Raw genomic sequence first — 22,545 nt, 5'->3', positions numbered from 1 at the left:
TCTCACTTTCCGAACTCAGTTTATCTTCACACAGAATATGAGGAGAAACTCTTTCTCATCACTGCATGTGCGCCAAGTAAACGGGTCACTTGATGAAGTTCTTCCGGGACGTTGTTATCATGTTGAGTGGCTTCTGTGAAGCCGAGAATCTATTCTTGCGAGTGAAAAAGGTATAGAAAGTAATGACGGGAGAGCAGGTAGGTTCGGTCCCTCTATTTGCACCCAAACTTCGCCCTCAGGGCCCCGATTCCGCAACAGTTGCCTGTTCCCAGAAAGAATGATTCGTCACACCACATTCTGGAGATAAAGCCTGCCTACCAACCACCGTGTCAGACACCACCGGGATGACAGAATTTTCACGCCTACTGCTTTCCATGCTTCTCGTTTCCCTGACCAGATGAGCAGAGGGAAGCCCATCGGTGGACCCGTTGAACTGAGAAATCACCGGGGCCCTTGTAGATTTTGGCAAGTAATTGGGTGGCTTGAGTTCCGGAAGATGACCTGTTGGTTTGACGCCAGCCTTTCCCTGCCTGCCACCGACTCCACCGCGCCTAGCTGGTGCCATTCGCTTGCGCTTTCGAATGTTCCCACTCTCCCCAAGACGTGGTCGGCCTCCTCGCTCCAGATGATTTCGTGTTGGCTCTCTTGGGCAAGCCACGATCTCCCCTGTTTCTGTGACCAAGAGACCATAGCCTTCATCGTCTACATCTGTTTTGATCAGACAGCAGCAGGAAGACGGGTCGTAGTAGAGTGGCAACTCCAACGTTGGCATGTGGCGGAAGATCTTTCTTCCGGTGTGCCCCATGTAACCTCGTTCCACGACAAGACGTAGGTCATCGCCATCGCCTGCAAAGCGAAGCTCGAACTCCCAGTACCCTTTGGAAGGCTGAGGAAGTTCCACGACATCGCAACACGACGAGAAACGGAGATGTGTTTTTCTGTCGGGCAGTTGAAGAAAGGGATCGCAAATGATCTTGATTCTCGTTGTATCGCCGCACCACCTTTTCCAGGAACGTGACCCATTCTGTGATTGCACGAGGTTTCGTCAGTACATCGGACAATGAGACGTAAAGCAACAAAGGATGCACCGAGAAACACTTACCAAGTCCAACGAAACTTCTATTTCTTCTTCCCATGAGCTTCTAAGTCCCTCCGGGCTGTTGAGAGTGGCATAACCTCCCCGTTGGAAACCAAACGCCGCGCCGTTCGCCATCGACTCATGTACAGATATTGTATTCGCCGTTGCAATTGCTGCCCCTCGGGAGATATTCCATGAACTGCCAGTGAATGTTAGAATTTGGTGTCATTAAAGTAGTTAGTAGTCATGAGAGCGAGCGGGGGTTACTTACTCCTCCTTCGCGAGCTTTTGGTTCATGCAGTACGGATGCGATACCCCAAGTCTCTCGCAAGCCGATCTCAGCCGTGCTTGAACAACAGTATTTTTGCCGCTGCCCCCAGACAGGACGACTTTGACACGGGAGCTCAGAGTCACTGCTTCGGCGATCTTCTTCTCGGCGAGTTTTATCGGCCCTGCCAAAGCATTCCAGAAACAGTTCTCGGCGCTGTGTTTGGGTAGACACACGCTGTATGATAGGTGCCCCTCCTTGAGAGGGATTCGGTAAGTTAGGTGCATTGGCTCAATTTCACTTGTTTCAAACTTCTTGATCTCGCGATGGAACATCTCGAGACATTCTGCTCGTTGTCGGGGCGATAGTTTTGGCCTGTTAGTCTCCGCCTCGACGTACTTTCGGCAGAAAATGCCAACCTGCTGCTCCCACAGTTGAGTACCGCCAAAGGCCGCTTCATAACATTTGTCAGATCTTCCGTGGCAAAAGCAGAGTATCGGGACTTACAAAAGGTTTCCCCCACTCTGTGGTAGCTCAGGTCGTTAGCGTTACTTTTCTGTACATTGAACATGCATCCATTCTACAAATAGTCATTCATTTTGGATACTCCTCCCAGAAAGTTGGCTGTGTAAGAGATTACTTACCATGGTGTAGCCACCGAAGTCTAGAAAGACAACAAGCACTGGAGTCTTTGACGGAGGCATGATCTTGCCGATCAGCCGTGGAGAGGAGAATAATCTGTGTGCCGATGCCAGGCTTTCAACATGAAAGCTGATGTCGACATCTGGCTTGACCCAGGCTGACTCTTTGGGTATAACCTTTCTCAAGAGCTCCTCGTACTTTGTTCGTTCTCCTAGCCTCCAGTGAGCAGGGTACGACAGCCCTATTTCGTCGATACAGTAGAGTTCGTCAAGCTCGTTGTTGCCGTTACAGAAACCTCCAATGCTCTTAAAGACTGTCTTGGCAATCTCTTCCATACCCTCATGAACAAGTGCCCACGTTGCATCCGCTCGCAAGCCATTCAACAATGCATCAATTGCATTAATCCCAGTCTGTGGGGATTGGGAGAAGAAGGGCTTTGACGGCACTGGTTCACGATCCTCGTCGATGGCTTCGCCTGTGTAGACCTTGCCAATGCCATCCAGATATAATGCTGCGTTGAACGCGCCTTTCTGATAATGTTCGTCGTGGGCAGGTATTGAATCTTCGTTATAGACATTCTCTGGGTGCCGTGTGTCGCGGGTTAGAATACTCGCACGGATCGAGCTGCTTCCCCAGTCTAATCCTAAAATCCTGGATAAGTATGTTAGAGTTAGCACATGATGATCAATCAATCTGGAAGTTTTGGATGGAATCGAAGACTCACACAGCCTGTCGTATAGGCTTGAGCATCGTGCAATTTTGGGGAAATGTCGATAGATGCGAGCAAGAGAAAGGGCGGGACATACGTTCTGCTGCCATATGAAAGTATAGGGATGGGGGAGGGAAGAACATGTGTATTTATTCTTTCTTTCCCCCAATATTAGACCATAGCCATCGATTCGTCTAGTGCACCGAATGTACTTCAAAGATACCAGAAGCGGGGTTTCTACCGTCCAAGCACAGGGAAACGCCACAGACTGACTTGGTGCGCGGGAATTTTCCCTATTTCGAGGATTCGAGGAGAAGACCTTGCCCGTAAAGAAAATTAGCTGGTCATCATATACAGGGGAGGTCTACATGGAATTGTAGTTAGCTTCAAACGCATGCCCTCTGACAATAGAAACGTGAAATTGATACAACCGAGAGCTAGGGTAGGCTTGGTGTAGGTATCAATTTACCAGGTGTCTCGTTATGAAAAGACAGCCGTGAACTAAGGGAAAAGACCAACGGCACGATTCCATCCCTTCTTTCGGCATGCACCTACCGCTTTGAAGAGCAGCGGCGGGCCAATATGTGCAAGCGAGGTCCAAATTGGTACGGAGTGGGGGTTTTCTTGCTTGCTGCTATCACTACTAGGGTGTAGCCACCGGAACCTTGGGTCGGATGAAGGTGTCGGGCGGTGAGAACAGAGGCACAGGCATGTTATTACTCGACGTAGGTGTCACTGGTATGCCTACAGGTGGATACCTTAATTTGGAATGGCAGTCTAAGGAACAAGAAACTTTCATTGAAGGTTGCAGTCTTTGGTAGAATGACCGATGTGCGACTCTTGCCTGGAGTTGATAAGAGACCCCCTTTCCGCCTCCTCCTCGCATTAAGTTTCCGCTTGTACACAGCTTCGATATCCGGACTCAGGAGCAAACAACTGCCGACACGTACCACCGACTAGATGTCACGAAGGGAATCTTTGTTCTCACGGCAATCTGATGCAAGATGAGCTTCGCAGGGATTCCGACAAGCAGCATCTCTGAAGAATCAGCAATGGAGGTTAGTCTATACATTAGAAAACTTGAAGATCATCTCCACAGGGAGATCACGACGGAAATCAAACGCGTTCTAGAAAAGTATCAGGAGTTCAGGGGTCACTGTCAGCGAAATATGCTCTCGGGTCTTCCTCTCAGACATGCATCTGAGGAGAGACCTGGGATTTCCGACCAAATCATGGCAGACTTTCCCTGCGAAATCAACAATTTCTATTACGACAATATCGCCGGAATATCTTTCTCTGCCTTCGAACACGCAAGAAGAAGGCCAGCGCCCTTCACGATGCCACCAGACCTCGCTGCCATGGGCCCTCCCACTGCTCTGACACCCCCTACATGGCTGTCTCCGCCATCTCTAGGCTTCCCTTTCCCGGACAGTCCGCCTACTCCACATCGCAATGCTATTCGGCGCAAGAAGGGGGGAAAAGCAAAATTTTTGACCGCAAACGCGTTGAAAAGGGTTCACCCGGATAGTTTTGTCTTCTTTCATAAACTTGATGGCATCAAGGCGCACTGGATCTTGATCTGTCCGAAGCAGAATTGCCAGAGCCGCAGCTTTTCCCGAGACCCGATCGCCAGTGGAGATGCAGTAGCGCACTTCAAACGTTGCAAGGTCCGTTCTGGAGATGCGAAGACCATTCTCAGGAAGTATGGCATGAAAGGTACGCAAATATATCATTGCTCTATCATTGCTCTCTATTTTCTAATCACAAAGCGAATGGCTGACTTTTGCTTCCTTCAAAGTTGTGCCGCATAGACTCGACGCTCGACATCAGCCCCTTGACGATGAATGGGTAGCGAATCACAACAAGAACCTCCGAGAAACTATACCTCGATCGACTCAAGAGTCCCTAGAGGTCGAGAGGGAAGAAAGATCAGACTCCATGGAAGACGGGGACAAATACTCTGATTGAGAGTGCTTGATTGGCTTGGGTGGCTTGATTGGCTTGGACTGCACGACTGGTGGATTCCGGCGACCGGACATAGATTACGCAGAACAGTTTTTCTTGCTTCCACCATTTCAGAAGAGGAAGACAAGGACATCATAGAGGTACTTTAAGAATATAAGCAGCATGTTCTCGCACCGAACAGATGCCCACGTCCAGATTGTTATTTACAATATACTTGAGCCTTCAATTGCAACCCTGAAAGTGCTTTTTAGCTATCCGGGAAGTAACCCACTAATCTCGGGTTTGGGTCAGTGAGAATGTTGCGTTCAGTTGACAACACGGAGGCCATTGTAACAAAGTTCTGCCCACGAATTGGGCAAAAGTGGCAACAAGCACAAACTGGGCTATATGACCAACCTGATGTTCACACAAAAGGCACGTAACTACGAGACACCATTTGTAGCACAGGCCCAGGGGATGGGCTTCTAGCCCCTAATACCTAGCCTTGCATCAGGTTTGCTTATGATTAAAATGAGTCACTGAGGAACAATGCTGCACCCGTTCGTTCCAGAACCTTGCCAAGCTACCGATCTATTGATCCCCAGTGATAACGAGAAATAGTGGGTGCTAAAGTTGGTGATGCAAATACCCGATGCCCGCATTTCACGTTTTGCGGCCAGCAACCCGCCGCGAACCTCTGCAACAGCCTTGGCTTCCCCTTTGCTACACTACCGGCATTCCGTATTTATCTCTTTTCCACTCTTCAAATAGCAAGAAAGCGAGAGATTTAGGTGAAAACAAGGGAGAGGCCGCGAAACAGCGGAAGGGAAAGGGTGGGTGGCAGGCCAAGAGTGATGGGAAGACACACTACAAGGGCCGAGGAACGCAGGTATTTCCCACCTGTTAATCTTAGCCAAATAATGTATCAGGGGGCTGTAGTATATGCCTGTTATTTCATACCTGCTAGCAAATGATGGCGAAATTAACAATAGATACGACGCCCAGTCCGACTCGAACGCCGTCTTCACTCCTTCATCTATCGGGCATCTGCGACAAATATGGTTTAGTACATGCAGCTTGTCGGTTGGCCAACATGCATTCCCGTGGAAAATTTTGTTTCTATGGATATCATTTCAGAGGCCCCTACATGTCTTCACCCTATAGAAATTTTCTCTGTTCTTACATGTAGGATCCTGGGGGGGTGGGGGGGTGACTGTGCAACACGTATCCGGTGAATCCCGTAGCCATGGGCCTGCAAGGACCAGTACAGGCAGGGCAACTCCCTGATGTAGCCAAGGGTAATTCAGAGTCCTATGCACCATTAATAATGAGTTTTAATTGGGGAGGGGGGTTGCAAAGATACCTCTACGGCAAGCCCTTCTTCCTAGGGTGAGGTGGTTGCACAACTGATAGAAAAGAAGAACGTGAGACGATGGAAATACAGAAGGCTCCGTTCCTACACATCATTGATCACGTCAATTATCGAAGCCCAAACAGAATCCGAATGAAGGTGGTGGCTCATGGTGGCAAGGCAAAACAAAAAAGACAGAAGATCGAAAGCAAGACGGCACCGATCGCAACCGATCCTTCCACCTCACACGTCAACCCCCACATAGCTTAATGTTTACATTGAATTCACCCCGCGTGTAAGCCTGATAGTTTTGAGCAAATTCGTACTTCGATTACGTCTTCCCTGCAGTTTGGCACCATGTGGCAATTATATTGAAAGAGATTGCGCTCATCGTCAAGAATGCAGGGTCACTATGTGATGATCAGATAGCTATCCGGACTATTTAGTCGATGTAGCTTTTGAACGTAATATTTGATGTATGATCCCCTGAGCTCTTCCCGTTCATCCTCGGTTGAACTCGATCTTCGCATAGGCAGGAGGACTCGGTGGATTACGCCATGTACCCGAAGGAATGAGGGTTGTTCTCACACCCCTCCCCGAAACATTGCATATACATTTACCCGGCTCGGACAAAAGTCCTGGCTGACTCTGATCCAGTCTCTTGCATGTTGGACTCCTGCTCTCTCTGCTAGGATTCGCAATCATGAGCCCCCTTTCCTTCTTCTCCTCGTCCACTGACCTAATGTAAACGAGGTCCAGGCCGGCATACACTCGCAGAATTGCGCAAGCTATCAGCAGCAGAGGCACGCGAAAAGAGTGCAGCGGTAGCTGATCACTAGAGGCACATCCTTTACACCATGCAGCCTGGACCCTGCTTCTGGTACTCCTGGCGTGTTTCCCCGTGTGTCTTCTCGCCGCTGCTGCGGCCCCGTGCGTTCTGCACGCATGAAGCGTCCAAACAGGGATAGGGTAATTACCTCAGTCAATAAATCCAACGGAAACTCAAATGAGCCCTGTTGGATCCTTTCAATCGGTGGCCCCCTTGGACCTCAGTTCACAGAGAGGAGGTAGCACGCATGTAGTCTTTCACGAACACCACCAGGATGAACTGCATCGCAAGGCTTATGACTGTGACCCAGAAATTCCCTGCTGAAGAGAATAACTACTCCGTTATATATGCTACTGGTCAAAGATACATGTATTCATCTCTACTTGATCAACATGTTCATCACACACTCTGCTTCAAGGCCAAACCACGGTACCTGGACTTCACAATCTAGAGACTGGGTAATTTTGCTTCGACACATTTTCATTGCATTTATCAATCTAGTCCTCGGAAACCATGACCTGAGGACTTCGTTATTGCTCGAATACATCCCTCAGTGTCATAATATACATGATTTAGCTTGTAGGTGGGTGTGAATGAGGAATTCGGGCTTGCTTACGTCGGCGTTCGAAGAGACAAAGTAAGTCCGCGTCATCCTGGAAAGCAATGCCACATTTCTCAAAGGGTTTAGAAGCCAACCCGGTCAGAAATAGATTGCTCAAAAAAGCATAGCTGCAGCCACAGGTGCAGTTCAAGATATAAAATTATTATCCGCCACTGCCGAGGCCTTGGGAGAAGACCCAGCTCGGCCTCTGTCGAGTAGCCATTGTTGTGAAAGATGTCTTCATGGCCGAGCTGATGAACGCGGAACGTTCTCCGCATTCTGTCGAGAGGCACTCTTTAACCTGGTGCCGGTCTCAAACGCCTTGTGGCACAGAAGCAGCAGACATGTGGATGTTTTGGAAGATTGAAATTTCTTCTCTTAATTCGGGCTAGGCGCACCTCCAGAGCCCAGCAACTTACGGGCAACCAAGGTACAAGTCGGGGACTTTTACTTACCACGCGGGTGACAAGACACATGGCCCCTTTCTAACAAGCGCCCTCAGCAAAACTACCTCCTCGATACTAGCTAAACAAAACCAATTATCCTCAAGCTAAATAGGGTAATTTTACAGATTTTTCTTTATAGCTCAGGTAAATTTTTTATACAACGTTAAGGCCTATTTTGAGGTATTTTTGAGCGTGCTGCTGGGAATGCGAGCAAGGAGGGCAATGGACCATGTATTTTGTGACCCGCGATATGTACCCTTTGTGAATCAACGTGGTCGGTGTGCTGGTTGCCACCATTGCCCACATATAATACCGGCTCAAAAGTCTGGTTACACTATAAAGGGTAACCCCACCACAAACTATCAAAACCACCACAACCCGAGATGCCCTCAATACCCCTTTTATTTCAATGAAGCACAGCTTTTTGAACTATCGTCTAAATAGAAAATTTTCTATATAAAATCAACCTTTGAAAGCATCACTTGAACATTTGGAATACAATTCCTAGGCCTAGCGGCGTGATGTTAAAAAAGGGGTAGATAATAGAGGAGGTGGGGCATGTGGCTTAATGGTGTAACTAGACTTTTGAGCCGGTATTAGTGGGCCAGCTCTTCAGATCATCCTCTTTTCTGAAGAGGATAGGGGAGAATTTTCGATTTCAAACGTGCTTTGCTCGACTGCATCTTAGGCGACATAATTCTAAGCCCGGATGGAGGCGCGATGTCCTCATTGATTTTGGACTCGATGGCTCGTCAACGGGTTGTCCTTCCGCCAGCTCGTACCTCAGAACGCCACATCATTTGTCCCTTGCGCACTGGAAATTACCCATGACGCAGCCAACAGCATCGGTCTGGAAAAGACCGCACCGTCTCAGCTGGGTAAAATATTGCCTCAGAAGAGATAAGGAAAAGAGTTCATGAAACATCAAAGTCACGATTTGGTACCTACAGGGTCACGACTTGGTACCTACATACAGTCAAGAGTTACCGAGGTTTTTGCATTTGCTCCAGCTGGCTACTGCGTTACACGCAGGACCACGTGCCAGCATTCTGACATGTATCTTCACCATCCTGGTGCAGAATCTTCGCCTGGTGATCAGCTCACGAAGACCTGTTTTTGATTCAAGTCTTTTGCCAATATAATGTTCCCTGAAGCATCCACGGAGATCCACTTTGAGTGTCTTGAGACCCACGCGCACGATGATGGACACCCAGAGTATTGCGAACACGCCTCTGGCACCCAGTGAGGGATTTTCCACAAAGATTTGGTGCCTGTTCAATCCTAGTGTAGTTATCGAAGCGGTGTGGCCGACTGGGAACGGACGGGAGCCGAAAGGCCTCCTATGAATACTATGTTTTCAACCTGGGTCTTGTCGCAGCGCCACACGTGGCGAAACCCGGCATGCTGCCGTGCAAGACCGCTTCCCACAGAGCGACCGTTCCGTGGGCTCGCCCCGTAAGGTGTATATACCTTATATATAGACTACCCCTTGTGGGAGGTCTTCTTAGCTGAGTCAAGGCACTGTCTGTTGTACGTGTCTCTCGCTTGATTTTCGCTTTGTGAGAAGTCGATCTACCCCCGTACTCTTGAATTTCCTTTGAACCCCTCGTCGTCACTTCTTGAAGAGCCACCCAATTCATCATTTAATTTCCTGCATTCTTTGGTGAATACCATCGCACGACGTGGTGAGGGCCTGTTTCCAGGAGCCAGGCGATGTCCGACGCTTCCGTATCTCGTCGCAAAGACATGTGAGCCAGCCTTTCCGCTGCCGGTCAAATTCCCAAATTTTGTATCTGACCAAGAACCGAAGCGTCGTGGGCTTGGACTGGGGTAGTACTTCTGTTCGATTAGTCGTCTGCTCTTTGCCTTCCGACGACGAGGATTATGTCTCGCAACCAGAGGTGTTGTTTAATCAGAGAAACTTAGAAACTCAAGATGGCACCCGCTACGAAAAGGGCGCTTTCAACGGGTATATCAACATTTCAGGGACTGAAGAGGTCTACACTGGTGATGAGCTAAGCCCCTCAACCACCCAGGTCTCGGCCAAGTTCTTCCTCGGTGATGGTTTCCTAGACACGTTTAGGGACTTTGCCAATGGAGAGAATTCTCTCCGAATGGAAGCCTTGAAAAATATCAACAGCGCCGACTTTGAAGATCGGGCAACGAAGGGTTTGAAGAAAATTCTCAAAGCTGTCTTCCTTCGGCTGGAGTCTGAATCCCAGAAGAGAAGTAAGCCCCTGAGGATTGTGGACTTTGGTCTGTCAGTTCCTGCTCACTGGACGCTCGTAGAGCACGAAAGATACAAGGCTATTATCAAAGACACCTTAGAAAAGGATTCAACATTGCTTACCAGTCGGTCGTTCGACCTCGACCATATCTTTGATCATCTCCATTTCCACACAGAAGCCGAGGCGATGGCTCACTTCATCTGCTCAGACGAATACGTCGCGGATAAAAGACTAGGAAGGGATGACAGCCAATATGTTCTTTTTCTCGACTTCGGCGGACACAGCATGGTGATTTCTCTCCGTTTCTTTCTTAAAACAGCTGGTTACCATGTTGACGTGTGAAGAATGGCTGCCTCTACTACGTGAGAAGGGCCAGAGGTAAAACAGCTCTTTTCAGAGCTAGCGATCCAATTGGTAAGTTTCATGATCAAATGAAGCATCCTACCACCTAAGATTTTGATATCGATAATCCGCACGCTAACTGTTTGGCTAACAAAAGCAACGGTTGGCGGCTCGGCCTTGTTGGAGACATCTGTTGGCGATTTCTGTACCAGTCACGCTGAATCGGACACCGGCGAACTCGGCAGCAATGAATTCACGCAATTGCTTCGAAACGAGTTCCTGAAAGAGTTCCGTACGCGCCTGATAGCTCTTGGAAACAAGGAACCGTTCAGAGAAGAGGCCGCGGACAAGTTCAAGGTGGAGTTCGAAGACATGAATCTGACTATCGAGAGGCCGAGTGGGTATTCTTCAGCTTCCAAACGTTTTCACGTGACTATCCCGCGCCTTGACCTCACCACAATGTTCCGAAAAGCCTTTTTACGGCCACTGCTTGAAGCTGAAAAGGGCATCAGAGACTTGAAAGCTAAAATCGCGTCAACTCAGGCAGGCATCAGAGGTCGAATTGTTGTTTCTGGGGGCGGTGCTAAGAACCAAAGGGTCAAGTACTACTTGTACGAGGTTGTCGAGAAGATTTCCCAAGGCGGAGCATCTCCCCCTATAGTCTACCTGGACAAGGAACCAGAAACCCCGTACGAGTAAGGTGGCCTCCATTTCGTTAGCTTTTCTGTACTGCGGCAGGCCCGAGACTGGATGGATGAACTCATACATGGGTACAAACAGATCATTCAACACTGCCAAAGGAGCAGCAATAGCAACAGCCAAAGCCCACCAAACAATCGCAACCTACATCAAAAACGGTGCTGCTTTCGGAATGCAAGTGCAGAGAGGCCGCGGTGGCGGCGGCGATGCAGAGTGGGACGAAATTGCTACGATACTTCTGGCCAACACCGTAAGTCAGGCCAATGCTCTGCCTGCACCTTATACAGCGACTTTGCTAACAAAAGGAAATTACAGGGCCAGCGATCGATGCATTCGAGATACCATACATTCACCACGGACGGAACAAATAGGTTCAGGATAGTCTGTGACCCCTTCCGGGTTCCCCAATCCGAGCCGGAGCCACACACGGGATTACGGCGATACCTGGATTGCGGTACGCGCACCTATGACTTTCTTGACCTGTTCATGCCTCCTCCGGGGCATTGGCAATTTAGGCTCTCTCTTTCAAAGGGACAGAGTCCTTTGCATGAGCACCTGATATTTGAGAGACGCATGGTTGACAGATGTGCGACACACGAGAGGATTGAACTGAAAGTGTTTTTCAGTCGATCGACAGCGCTACGCTATTTCTAGTTCGGCCTGATCGAGAACTCGAGGACTTGCATCGCGGACTTGGATTGGCGCCAGAGGGGACATTTGTCGCTCTTACAGACGAGGTTGAGCAGTTTTGGGCTGACAAGGTGAAGAAAAGAACGGATTCCATATGGTCGCACGAAGGTGGGAATATGCCCAGTACCGAACCTCAGTGTTCGCCTTGCCCAACAACAGAGGCAAGGTTTGTTGAATTTAGTTCAGATAGTGAGAACTAGGTTTCTAGGGAGCATTTCAAACTCGGAGAACGTGATTAGAACAACAGACCGCAATGCTTTGATATGTGCCTCTGTCAATTGAAGTAAGAGCGTCAAGAAAATCAATCACACAGGCTCATGCTAAGGTATGCGGACAGTAAGTCACGCCACAGGTAAATCGTTATGGGTAGCACATACTAACAAGCAAAGAAAAGTTCCAACGTGTTGATGGTATCATTGCATGTGACATCACAGAGAGAAGGAATGCACAAAAAGAGCGCTCCAAAGGCATTACGTGACCCAGACATGTGTACTCAAATATTTGAACAGAGAGTTTACGCCTCCTGGCCTGAATTCTAATCCATAAAAGTAACCGGAAGCACCATGTAGCACCTATAGCGTATACATGAAGTCAGGACGCTTGTCTCCAGCCACCCATCTCTGCTCGTCCGTCATGCCGGCCCACTGGGCATCCATCTTGCCGGATTTGCGGCGGTCGTTGGCGACCCGGAGCGCAAAGTGCATGAAGATGGATCCGCCAAGCAAGAAGAGCACCTGGTAGCCCAAGACAACGCCGTGGCCGGTCAGATAGCGTGGGGACTCGGTCTTGATGTAGATGTTGGAGGAGACGACGCCGTTGAGGTTACCCCAGCCAACAACCATGCCAAGTACGAAGGCGCGCTTAAGAGAGCCCTCGGTGTTGTTGATGACCCAGGAGAGGGTATTTGAGATGGTCGGGTAGATACCAGCGGCTCCGAGGAACGTGCCGGCGTACTGGATCTGGGGGTTGGTTGAGGCGATGAGCATGGCGAATCCGACTATACCAATAGTGACAGTCGCGACGTTGCAGTATCCACGCCAGCGGGTCTTGTCTGCAATGACACCGACGGTGACGGTGAGAGCGGCGGCGACGGCGTAAGGCGGGACGGAGAGCAGCTGGGCCTTGGTGCCAGTGTGGCCCATCGCGCGGAGGATCGTGGGCAGGAAGAGGGAGAAGGCGTAGAGGGGCACGAGGCAGCCCATGTAGATGACCATGTAGCCGTACGTCTTCCAGTCCTTCATGGCGGCGTAAATGTGGCGCTTATCAAAGTCCTCGGCGGTGCGGCCCTGCTTGTCGGCGATGAGGCGGCGCTGGACGCGGATACGCTCGTCGGGGGTCAGGAAGCGGGCGCCCTCGGGCCAGTCAAAGACCATCCACCAGCAGAAGATGCCGACGAAGATGGTCGCTAGACCCTCTATGATGAAGATCCAGGCCCAGCCGGGCTTGCCCCCGATGCCGTCCATCTTGGCGATAGCCGCGGCGAGGAGACCGCCGAAGGAGCCAGCGAGGGCGGCGGCGGAGAAGAAGACGGCGGAGCGGACGCCGATCTCGGATCCCTTGTACCAGCAGGAAAGGTAGTAGTTGACGCCTGGACTTTGCATCAGTGTCATAATTCAACCTACCAGCTTTTGGTATTCAGCCATGTAAGAAAGGCTTACCGGGGAAGAGACCAGCCTCAGCGATACCAAGGAACCAACGGGCAGCAAGCAGGCCAGAGAAGTTGGTGCACAATCCCATTAGGGTCATAATCATGCCCCAAACGATGATGATTCCGGTAAAGAAGATGCGCGGCGTCAGGCGCTTCAGCAGGGCGTTGGTGGCGGGTTCGAAGACGGCGTAGCTGATGAAGAAGATGGTGAGAGACATGTTGTAGTCGGTGCCGTTCATGTGGAGGTCATCCTCCATGCCTGCGAGACGCGCATTGCCGATGTTGGTTCGGTCGAGGAAAGAGAGGAGATACTAAGAGAACTCAAAGTCAGTATGCCGTCAACTGCGTTTCGCGCGCGCAGCCGTTCACGCGCAGGATCGGGGGGGCGGGAGGCGTTGTGTCTTACAAGGAGGGAGAGCCAGGGGACCAGCCACAGGTCGACCTTCCACATGAGCTTCTTGTCCTAGAATTCGAAAATCTCAGCAAGTCAGGTTCTCTTATAAGTGAGGGCGCCAAGGCCTCTCATCAACCATCAACGGGTAGGGAGCACACGTACGATGGCGGCACGCTCCTCTGCAGACTTTCCGGCATCGGGGTCGGGCAGATCGGCGAGCATCTGTGCCTGCTCGAACTGGGAGTCGATGGGCTTCTCGTCCGAGCTCTCGTTGACCTCGGGATCATGCTTTCCGTAGGGATCCATAGCTGCGGTATTGGAACGGGTTATTTGCCAGCGGTAAATGGTTAATGTGCGATGAGATCTTTGTATGCGCGCGCGCGTTCAAATCGGGCGCGTTGCTTTCCGCGGTTTGTTTGTGGTATCCCGCAAAAAAGTTTGTTTGCTTCTCTTTTCTTTCAGATGAATGGAAAATTCTCATTCAAGAGGTAGGATCCAGCGGAAAGGTAGGCGCACAAATCTGGTGCGTCTTTCGGTCAAATAGTCGGGTTATTCAAGTGTATTCATAGGTAGGTAACCAAGAAGCACGGCAAGGAAGGGTTAGGAGAGAGATTTAGGAGGACTCGAGATGTGGTGGAACGCGGTGGACGGGAGACGTCAGAGACGAGAGGGGAGAGACGGAGAGACGGACAGAGAGAGAGAGAAAGAAACAGAGAGAGGATGTGCGCAGTTCCAAAAAAAACACCTGGACGAGCTTGAGGGGTAGATCCGAATCGAAGGTGGGATGAAACCTTGAGCGCTGCTTCTTATAAATTCGACGACGAGATGAGATGTAGGCGGCCGTCTCATTTCTCTCTTATTGACAGAGACTCCTGCCATGCCTGGGACCCTCCGTGACCGCCGAGTGCTACCCCCGATCCACTCACACTCACAATTTATACATCACATACCCTAGTGGGAAGGACGATATTTGCTTTCAATCTGAATGGTTTCGACGTTTGACACGCCCCTCCCCTTCCCCCCCTACCCTCTTCGGAAGTCAACAGACATCACCGTGTGGCCTTCCTACCGGAGGGAAACTGGGTACTCAGAACGGGTACCGGACCCTGTCTGTCAGTCATAGCTTCGCCGCCGCACTGCCCAGGACATGAACTGGGACTATAAAGTCAGGCTGGCAGCTCTGGCTCTAGTAGAACATCCAGAACTGAGGAGAGTGCCTCAGCCGGTCTCCAGGCAGGGCTTGCAGGGCTTGGTGCTTTGGGCTTCCGGTACGTACTACGTAGCCATGCAGCATGCAGATTGCTGGCGCTGAAATGCATCTCGAGACGAACAAAATGACAGGGGGACCTTGGTTGGGAGATGTGTGTGGCTGGCTCTGGCTATGGCTCTGGCTCAGATTCAAGACTTTTGGGCTTGTTGCTTGTGTCTCGAGAAGTCCTCGTCCGTACGACCGATGCATTGCCCCCGCCGGTGCATGCCCAGAGCTCTTGGCACTTTTCATGAGCCAACCCCGGACGAGTTTGTTACCAGTGATTGGCTGGCAGACTGGTGAGTCTGGGGCTAGTCACGAAGGTAGGCTATGGGCAGAGTAGATGATGGAGACGCCATGATGGGAAGAGAGGAGAAGGCGGAAAATCAACGCGGAGCATCACCTGCAAGAGTTAGCCAGACTAGTGTATGATCCATTTCAAATGCCACGATGAAAGGTGAATGGGAAGTGGTGGGAAAGAACAGGCTTGCTGGCGTCGACAATGCCAAGGTTGTAGAGCAGCATCCGTGAGTCCATGACTCGCACAGCGCCTCGACTTCTTTTTCTGCCCAGCCCTGGACGCAGGCGCTTATGCTGACACCAGACACAAACACGACAGGCAGCGTTGCCCTAAGGATATTGCAAGTTGGCCTATTGGAGTTATTGGAACATTCCTCCGTGCTGGCAGCACATTGTCTGCGCGCCCCAATGTGTGACACAAGGGTGTCGTTTGTACTACCTCTGAAGAGACTGTATTAGCCTGCAAGCTAAGGAATGTTGGTTGGTTCGCGAACACTTAGAGAAACGCTAGACGGATGAGAAGTTTAAACTGAGTGCATAGAATGTTCGATCGCTCTCGTTAGCTTCCTTGTCTCCGAAGTATATGAGCCCATCTGGACGGGTACCGCACTAAGTCTAAGGTTTAGACGTCCTCTCCCAAATCTCTCACAGGCCATTTCTCTCCATGATGGACGTCGTAGCGCGGTGGAGGAAACGGGAAAGAGAATGGGTGACCCGATGGAGGTGCTAGTGGACGAGATGAGGACAGGGGTGAGAACATGACAATTTACGACAGAATCCCCCCCTCCAACAACAACATCATTTCTCTCGTCGGTGCCGCCGTCATCCATCTGCCATCATCGTGTCCCTGTCTTCCCCTCACGACTCTCTCCACTCACCCACCGATACCCGTGGAGACCCCCGGACGAAATAAGCATAAGAAGTAGACAGAGTTCGGACATTGAGCGAGATAGTTGGCCAAAGACAGGGAACCCGCCTTCTCACGAACCCCCATGTTGCCCCTCTTCCTCTCCATCCCCCCGCAATTCTTTTTCCTAGGCAATTTTCCCCGCACAGAGAGCGTCGCTGAGTCGACGACAGCACATTGATTACATTTAGTCAAAGTCTTGGAAGTCTTGGGGAGGGGCCGGCAGTGGAGGCGAGCTAATCAAGCTCCTGTTCATTGCCAAACTAGGGGAATTCTTACCGACGTCTGTGATCCTCTGGGCTCTGGGCCCTTGGGGGGCCTATTTCCTAGCTGCCAAGACCTTGCTAGGAGGGAGGCTAATGGGGTATCGCGTGCTTTTGACTTCTGTCGCTCTGTCATGTGCGATCATGTCCTGTTCCATTGGGGTGGATTTTGCCCAGCCCAGCCGGGCTCATTTTCCTCAGCGACATGAGGTGGGGGACACGGGCTTCTTCCCGCTATCATCAGCCGTCCCTCCCCCCCCCCCCCAATGAAGCCGAGACTGGGCAGCATACCGGGACAATTGGTTGGAACTTGGCGGGCGCCCGAGCTAGCTACACGCTCTTGGTGAGCAGTGAGAGTTGAGCAACACGAGCTGCCCAGACCGCCGGAGGCCAATAGAGGGTTGCAGACTTGCACTACGCAGGTGCACCGTCATGAATTGTGCAAGCCACAACTCCCTCACACACAGAAAGCTCGGGGCAAAACGGAGGACCGGCGAGGCCTTGGCGACTGACGAGCCCGGTTCCCAGGCCATGGCTTCATGTTGAGAAGAGCCGCCGTCCATGGTACCGCGAGGGATAGAAAGACAGCTGGGGAAGCGGACGACGAAATAAACTTTGCCGCCATTGAGACCGACGTTGACACAAACTGTGGTCCTCGACCTGGTGGTGTTGGCAGCTGGGGCAGCTTGGGGTTGAAACTTGGCTGAAGTCATACCCGGACTAGAGACCTACCTCCGCATTACAGGCTCCAAAACGAAACAATGCGCGCTTTTTCGTTGGTCTTTCAACTTTGGCGGGGACGAGGGGATCTAAGTCTCAATGTGTCATGGTATCTCTTCCCCGGATTTCCTGGACAACATCAGCCCATCCCAGACTGAAATCATAGCACCCACACCGGAGGAGGCGGAGTTACCACGTTTTGTGTTTCCCTGCACCAATCAGTAATAGTAAAGCGGCGGTCGGTCCAGAGGATCAATAGCTCATGTGGTCGATGTGCAAGTTCTATGTAGAGTCACTACCTAAAGTATGATAGCTCACGACGGACAGCCGTCAAGATCAACGCAAGGTTAGAGAATAGGTTCAACAATTGACGCACTTGGCAACAGACAGACCACACCCCTTGGTCCCAACAACACTCGCTGGCGCGGGCGTTACCCGTTTACACCTCTCTCATCCGCATAAACCATGTGGGAAACCACGCGACGAACGCCCATCCGGGTAATGAAATGGCCCAATCACATCCCGAGAGCACACTCGACGAGGCAAAACCCTTCTTTGAACGGCCACCGCCGGCAGATATTGGCTGGAAAGTTCCAAATCCGTTCGCCGGGTGCCCGGGTGTAGTAGTATCGGCAAGATTGCAACAGACTACAGAGCCATCTGGATGGGACGGGTGCCGTGGTTTCACGACATCCTGATTTCGTGTTTCCTTGGGTTTGGTTTTCGTGCCAGATCATCTCTCGCGCCGGTCCCGTTCCCGTGGCTTACGGTTTGGTTAGCAACCACCACAAACGACTCCCGGCATCACGGTTGAAGGGATGTGAAGGGGCGGCGATAAAATGAATTCTCAACGTTTTGCTGGTGCGCCGGATCATGAGAGAGGCAGATCAATCAGAGTCCGAGCCGTCACATGCTTTAGTTGAAACCGGCGAGTGTGGCTGTTTGCTGGTCAGTCATGGCCAAGGGAAATCTGCAAATAGATACCGGCAATGTGGATGCAGGGCATTGAGAGTGGGCAAGGTTAAGCAAGAGTAAATGACTGAGACTGACTGACTGAGAGTGGGAAGATGATGGCCACCTGTCGGTCAAACACTCTCGCATGTCTCGCCTGCTTTTGTACGAGAGAACATGCATTTCCTCCCCATCCTACTCGTCCTCCCTCCTCTCTCTCTCTCTCTCGCGCGCGCGCGCGTTCCCTTCAGTATTCCCAATCTCCCATCTCTTCGTCCCAACCAAACCTCGTCCGTTCGAGCAGGCGACACAGACCAAGAGGCGGTAAGGTTTCATTCCCGGGGCCTTGGGGCTCCATGGCCTGCATGCAGCATGCAGCGAAAAGCAAACAAGTCCCTTTCTTTTCTCGCCTCATTCTTCCAGTCATCCCTAAGTTTCCTCCCGGATCTTATTCCGCAATTGCCGCAGTGAGAAACAGGAGGCAGGCCACAATACGCGAGTACTAGATTTTCGGGAAGGGGGTTTGAGGTCGTCCCAGTTGGTTGGTCCGCGACCTCTCTGCAGGGCCCCTTCTCGGGCGTTATTCCAACATGAGCAATCCTGTGCGAGATGGCTTGCCGCCGAAAACGTGGTGTTTGCTTCTTCGTCTTCTTGCATATGCAGCACCGCCGCCCACTGTGTTGTCGTGGCCCCGTTCGTTTACATGAATCCTTATTCGACCGGCAACGATGAGCCCGAGAGGCCTCAAGGAGAACACCACACCGTGGAAGCATCGACTCCTTTAATGAGAACGTGCCAGCAAAGAACGCATTATTTTACAGCTGCCACTTTACCGCAGCTCGCAGGGGAGTATGACACCGGCCCGAATATCGCTTTGTTTGGATCAAGCTCAAGACGCGTGGCACGTCTAGAGAGGCATGGCCCTTGGCAGCAAGTGCAGGTAAATACAAATGAGCCATCGGATTCGATGTTCTCGAACCATCAAACTCGGGAGCATCCATGCGCCAAGTGGCTCGTGTGAAGAACGGTGATGCAGGCACCCACGCGAATATGTCTATTGCCGCGCATAGAATGCTTCCACCCGTCGTTCCATGCCTAGGTATTGCAAGCAAACAGTACGGATTAGATCCCATAAGCACTTGATACATGTTCGGCTTGAACATTTTCCTCTGCACAGTATATGTCTTGAATATAATTGCCATCCTTGCAATTTCCCCCAGCGTGCCAAGCGGTGCAATTCGGACAGCAGAGCCGTTGGATGCGCAAAGAAGACGCCTCGCCGCCACGGTTCGATTCTCATTCGTCTTTCGAGGACTCTCTCTCTCTCTCTCTCTCTCACTGCCCTGAAATCCTCCTTTCAAACGACCTAAAAACCAATACAGCAACCCAGACACCGCAACCGCCAGCTCGAACCCGATATCCCCGGTTCGTCTCGGCGATCGGGCCGATCCACCACACCTGCGCCATGCTGGGGACGACAATACTGAAGCAGAGCACGCACGCCGTAAACGCAGCCACGCCAGGCAGCAGCCTCGCAGCATCGTCCCAGGCGTCGGGGACGTACCTCGCGCAGTCGGCGCCGCGGAACCAGAGGTGCTCGACGAGGATCACGCCGAGGAAGGCGGCGGACCAGTACACTATGAGAGCGATGAAGTTTTCCAAGCTCGCAAAGAAGTCGGTGGCTGCACGTATGCCGACGGGAATCACCGCCGCTGTCACGAGAAGCGCATAGACGTAGCGCGGACTGAGTGTGGCCTTATGGGAGAAGGGCGTGGGGAGGAGCTGGAAGTTGAGGGTCACGAAGTAGCTCATCGGTGTACCAGAAGATTTTCTTCCTAGCCCGATGCGTTAGCTTTGGCCTGCCTCGGTCTCTCAACTTATTCGAAGAATTGACTCACGAGGAAGTCGACGGCTCCAAATATGTTGTGAAGTCTGAAGCCAGACACGCCCAAGGGATCATGTACGAAGCCTCATTCATCCCAAAGGAGATGATAGCCTGTGCGGTTTCTGGCTCAGTCAGCGGTTGATCTTTCAAGTGTGAGCCCCCACAGCCTGTCGCAATGATAATGGCCATAGCAGCCGGTATTCACGCGAACCTCTCGTATAGGTGAAGGACGGTGAAGCCGCAAAAGGAGATCACCAAGGCGAGAAACGCTACGATGACGATGCCCACTGCAGGACTAACGTTGCTTCTGCCGACCGCTGATCGGCACTGTCCCCCGATGACGGCCAGGACGACGCAAAACCCCACCAGCGTAGCAAGGTTGAGCAGAACGGGAACTCCGATTAGATACCGACTGCTTGTACGTCAGTTGCAATGCTCAAAGTTCTACTTGTCGGCGGGTGGGCGAGACGAACCCGAAGCTAAATCGCGCCTGTATCATCTGCCTCATACCCGTCTTTGGTCCCAAGGCCGACAGGTACGCCGGCAACATTGTCGTCAGAAGAGTGAAGAAGATGATGACGAGCGCCGAGTCTACCAGAGCAAGCCCGTATGTTGCGCCCAGCATCCCGACAGTGATTCTGTTCTCCTGTCAGTGATAATACCTTGGCCCCTTGCAGCCTCTATTCGAGAGCGCCCCTTTTCTTTCAACCTTTTATACAAGTACTTACGGGAGCATGTTCGCGTTCATGCACCACCACAACGTGAAGACGGTGAGCGTCTTGGCGACCACGCGCTTCTCGACAGGAATCGGGGCGATACCTCAAACTTCAACCCGATCGAATGTCATTAAGCGATGGAGCAAGGCTTTCCAGCCCTCCACTTCCTCTGCTGGCGCATCCTGGACGGACCTTGCGCCCTCGACATCATGCTCCTCTTTTTTTGTGTAGGCTGCTCCCTCAAGGGCGGGTTCATTGAGCCTGCCTTTCCCCGAGAAGTCATTCATACTCGCACGTCCTTGTTGCGGCTCTGTTTCGAGAAAATGCGGCAAAAGGGTCTAGTCTACATCGCTGGTGGGTTAACGCTGTGAAAACGAGGCCACATCTCCGTGCGGTTGAGGTCAATAGGCTCCGGTGTTCATGCAAGGCGAGCTCTTATAAGTAATTGAACAGTGATTTATTGGCTATTTGGAACAACTAGAACTAGGCTTCCTTTGGTTGGCCTCATTGGAAACCAAGCTTCTTAATCCATCATCTTGCACATGGCCCGGAGGCGAACGCTCGGGAAGTTGATGATAAGTGCGTCATACGCCAAGGAGTTGAGTTATGCAATATTGACTGCGGTTGCCACCTGCCTACCCATCGCAACCGCATTTTCAGTGAGATAAGAGGCAGGCAAAAGAGATTGCAGGATCTCAAAGTTTTGGCCTCCGATCCATCGGACCTCCTGGTAGCCATTGGCCCGTGATTGCACAGTCAATCACTAAACCTAGAACTCGGTAACCCGGATATGCGCCGGATACATCATCGCAGCCGGCTCAAAAACCCCACAAGCCGAATTCACACAGCTCCACCATCCATGAGCCTCTCTGCCAGTCTGCGTGTCTGCTTATCGATCATCGTAATGTGCCAACACCGATTCAGGCTAACAAATACAAAGCGTACTAAGAAACGGGACGGGCCCTTCCCCCTTCTCGGATGGCGCTGCCGGAGGGGCCCTTCGCACTTCGCCTTCTCCGAAACCGGCGCCGAATCTTTTGGCCGATTTCTGGGTCTGCGTGGAGCTTAGAATGACCTCAGGCAATTTCTTTTCGTAGGGCGAGATCATTTGGGTATTTTGCCAGCCGGGGTTTCGCCAAGGTGCAATCTCCTTTCCTTCTCTCTTTTTTTCCCTCTGTAAGGCGAAGAACTCCATAGACCCGTCTGTACGGCCCATCACGGCCCCTGCTCCTCCCCCCCTACCCCCGGAACTCCGCACTCTGAACCGTGCCCCTCGATGGCTGAACCTAAAAGCGAGGTCCCGGATCCCGGGGCCGGCGCGGCACCTGCCCCGGTGCCCCTACCCGGACACGAGAATCTCGTCCTCCCGCTGCGGGAGACCGCTCCGGCAGAGCCCTACAGCATCTTTACTCGCAAAGAGAAGTGGTTCATCGTTGCAATGGTCGCCGTCGCAGGTTTCTATAGGTAAGGAACCCGTTTCCAGAACCCGGACCTGCCTAAATCGGAATTAATGCTTGGGGCAGCCCTCTGCCAGCAAACATCTATCTTCCCGCTATTCCCAAACTATCTGAAGCCTTTGGAGAGTCTGTGGAGCTTCTCAATCTCACAGTGACAGCCTTCCTTGCGACTCAGGGCGTCTGTAAGTAAAAGACTGCCGCTGCATGAACAGCTGGCCCGCCTTCCCC

The 22,545-nt window shown here is 51.6% G+C and overlaps 6 protein-coding genes across 6 annotated transcripts; 3 read left to right on the top strand and 3 right to left on the bottom strand.

The window, feature by feature from the left end:
- Nucleotides 1-235: 235 nt before the first annotated feature.
- Nucleotides 236-2,738, bottom strand: CORC01_11132 (uncharacterized protein; the record flags this gene model as incomplete). Its single annotated transcript, XM_022622758.1, has 6 exons — nt 236-1,024; nt 1,103-1,277; nt 1,350-1,800; nt 1,854-1,902; nt 1,991-2,639; nt 2,713-2,738. 6 exons carry the CDS (start codon nt 2,736-2,738, stop codon nt 236-238), a joined length of 2,139 nt encoding a protein of 712 aa, XP_022470700.1.
- Nucleotides 2,739-3,701: 963 nt separating this feature from the next.
- On the top strand, nt 3,702-4,665 carry CORC01_11131 (uncharacterized protein; the record flags this gene model as incomplete). Its single annotated transcript, XM_022622757.1, has 2 exons — nt 3,702-4,413; nt 4,496-4,665. 2 exons carry the CDS (start codon nt 3,702-3,704, stop codon nt 4,663-4,665), a joined length of 882 nt encoding a protein of 293 aa, XP_022470699.1.
- A 4,906-nt stretch (nt 4,666-9,571) lies between these two features.
- Nucleotides 9,572-11,526, top strand: CORC01_11130 (uncharacterized protein; the record flags this gene model as incomplete). Its single annotated transcript, XM_022622756.1, has 5 exons — nt 9,572-10,384; nt 10,441-10,510; nt 10,596-11,133; nt 11,219-11,387; nt 11,509-11,526. Coding segments are annotated over 5 exons (1,608 nt in total), but the record flags the coding sequence as incomplete, so codon positions are not given.
- Nucleotides 11,527-12,399: 873 nt separating this feature from the next.
- On the bottom strand, nt 12,400-14,175 carry CORC01_11129 (major facilitator superfamily transporter; the record flags this gene model as incomplete). The annotated part of the gene is made up of 4 exons (XM_022622755.1): nt 12,400-13,415; nt 13,486-13,786; nt 13,882-13,938; nt 14,032-14,175. The coding sequence occupies 4 exons, from the start codon at nt 14,173-14,175 to the stop codon at nt 12,400-12,402; spliced, it is 1,518 nt and encodes a 505-aa protein (XP_022470697.1).
- Nucleotides 14,176-19,594: 5,419 nt separating this feature from the next.
- CORC01_11128 (purine-cytosine permease FCY2) lies at nt 19,595-21,116 on the bottom strand (the record flags this gene model as incomplete). The annotated part of the gene is made up of 6 exons (XM_022622754.1): nt 19,595-20,090; nt 20,158-20,255; nt 20,445-20,556; nt 20,618-20,782; nt 20,873-20,963; nt 21,053-21,116. 6 exons carry the CDS (start codon nt 21,114-21,116, stop codon nt 19,595-19,597), a joined length of 1,026 nt encoding a protein of 341 aa, XP_022470696.1.
- Nucleotides 21,117-22,136: 1,020 nt separating this feature from the next.
- CORC01_11127 (uncharacterized protein) lies at nt 22,137-22,507 on the top strand (the record flags this gene model as incomplete). The annotated part of the gene is made up of 2 exons (XM_022622753.1): nt 22,137-22,324; nt 22,384-22,507. The coding sequence occupies 2 exons, from the start codon at nt 22,137-22,139 to the stop codon at nt 22,505-22,507; spliced, it is 312 nt and encodes a 103-aa protein (XP_022470695.1).
- Between the last annotated feature and the right edge of the window lie 38 nt (nt 22,508-22,545).

This window comes from Colletotrichum orchidophilum, assembly GCF_001831195.1.
Source record: "Colletotrichum orchidophilum strain IMI 309357 chromosome Unknown Scaffold_117.1, whole genome shotgun sequence".
NCBI lineage: Eukaryota > Fungi > Ascomycota > Sordariomycetes > Glomerellales > Glomerellaceae > Colletotrichum > Colletotrichum orchidophilum.
The sequence above is the reverse complement of the archived record's forward strand: the minus strand, read 5'-3'. Positions and strand labels throughout refer to the sequence as shown.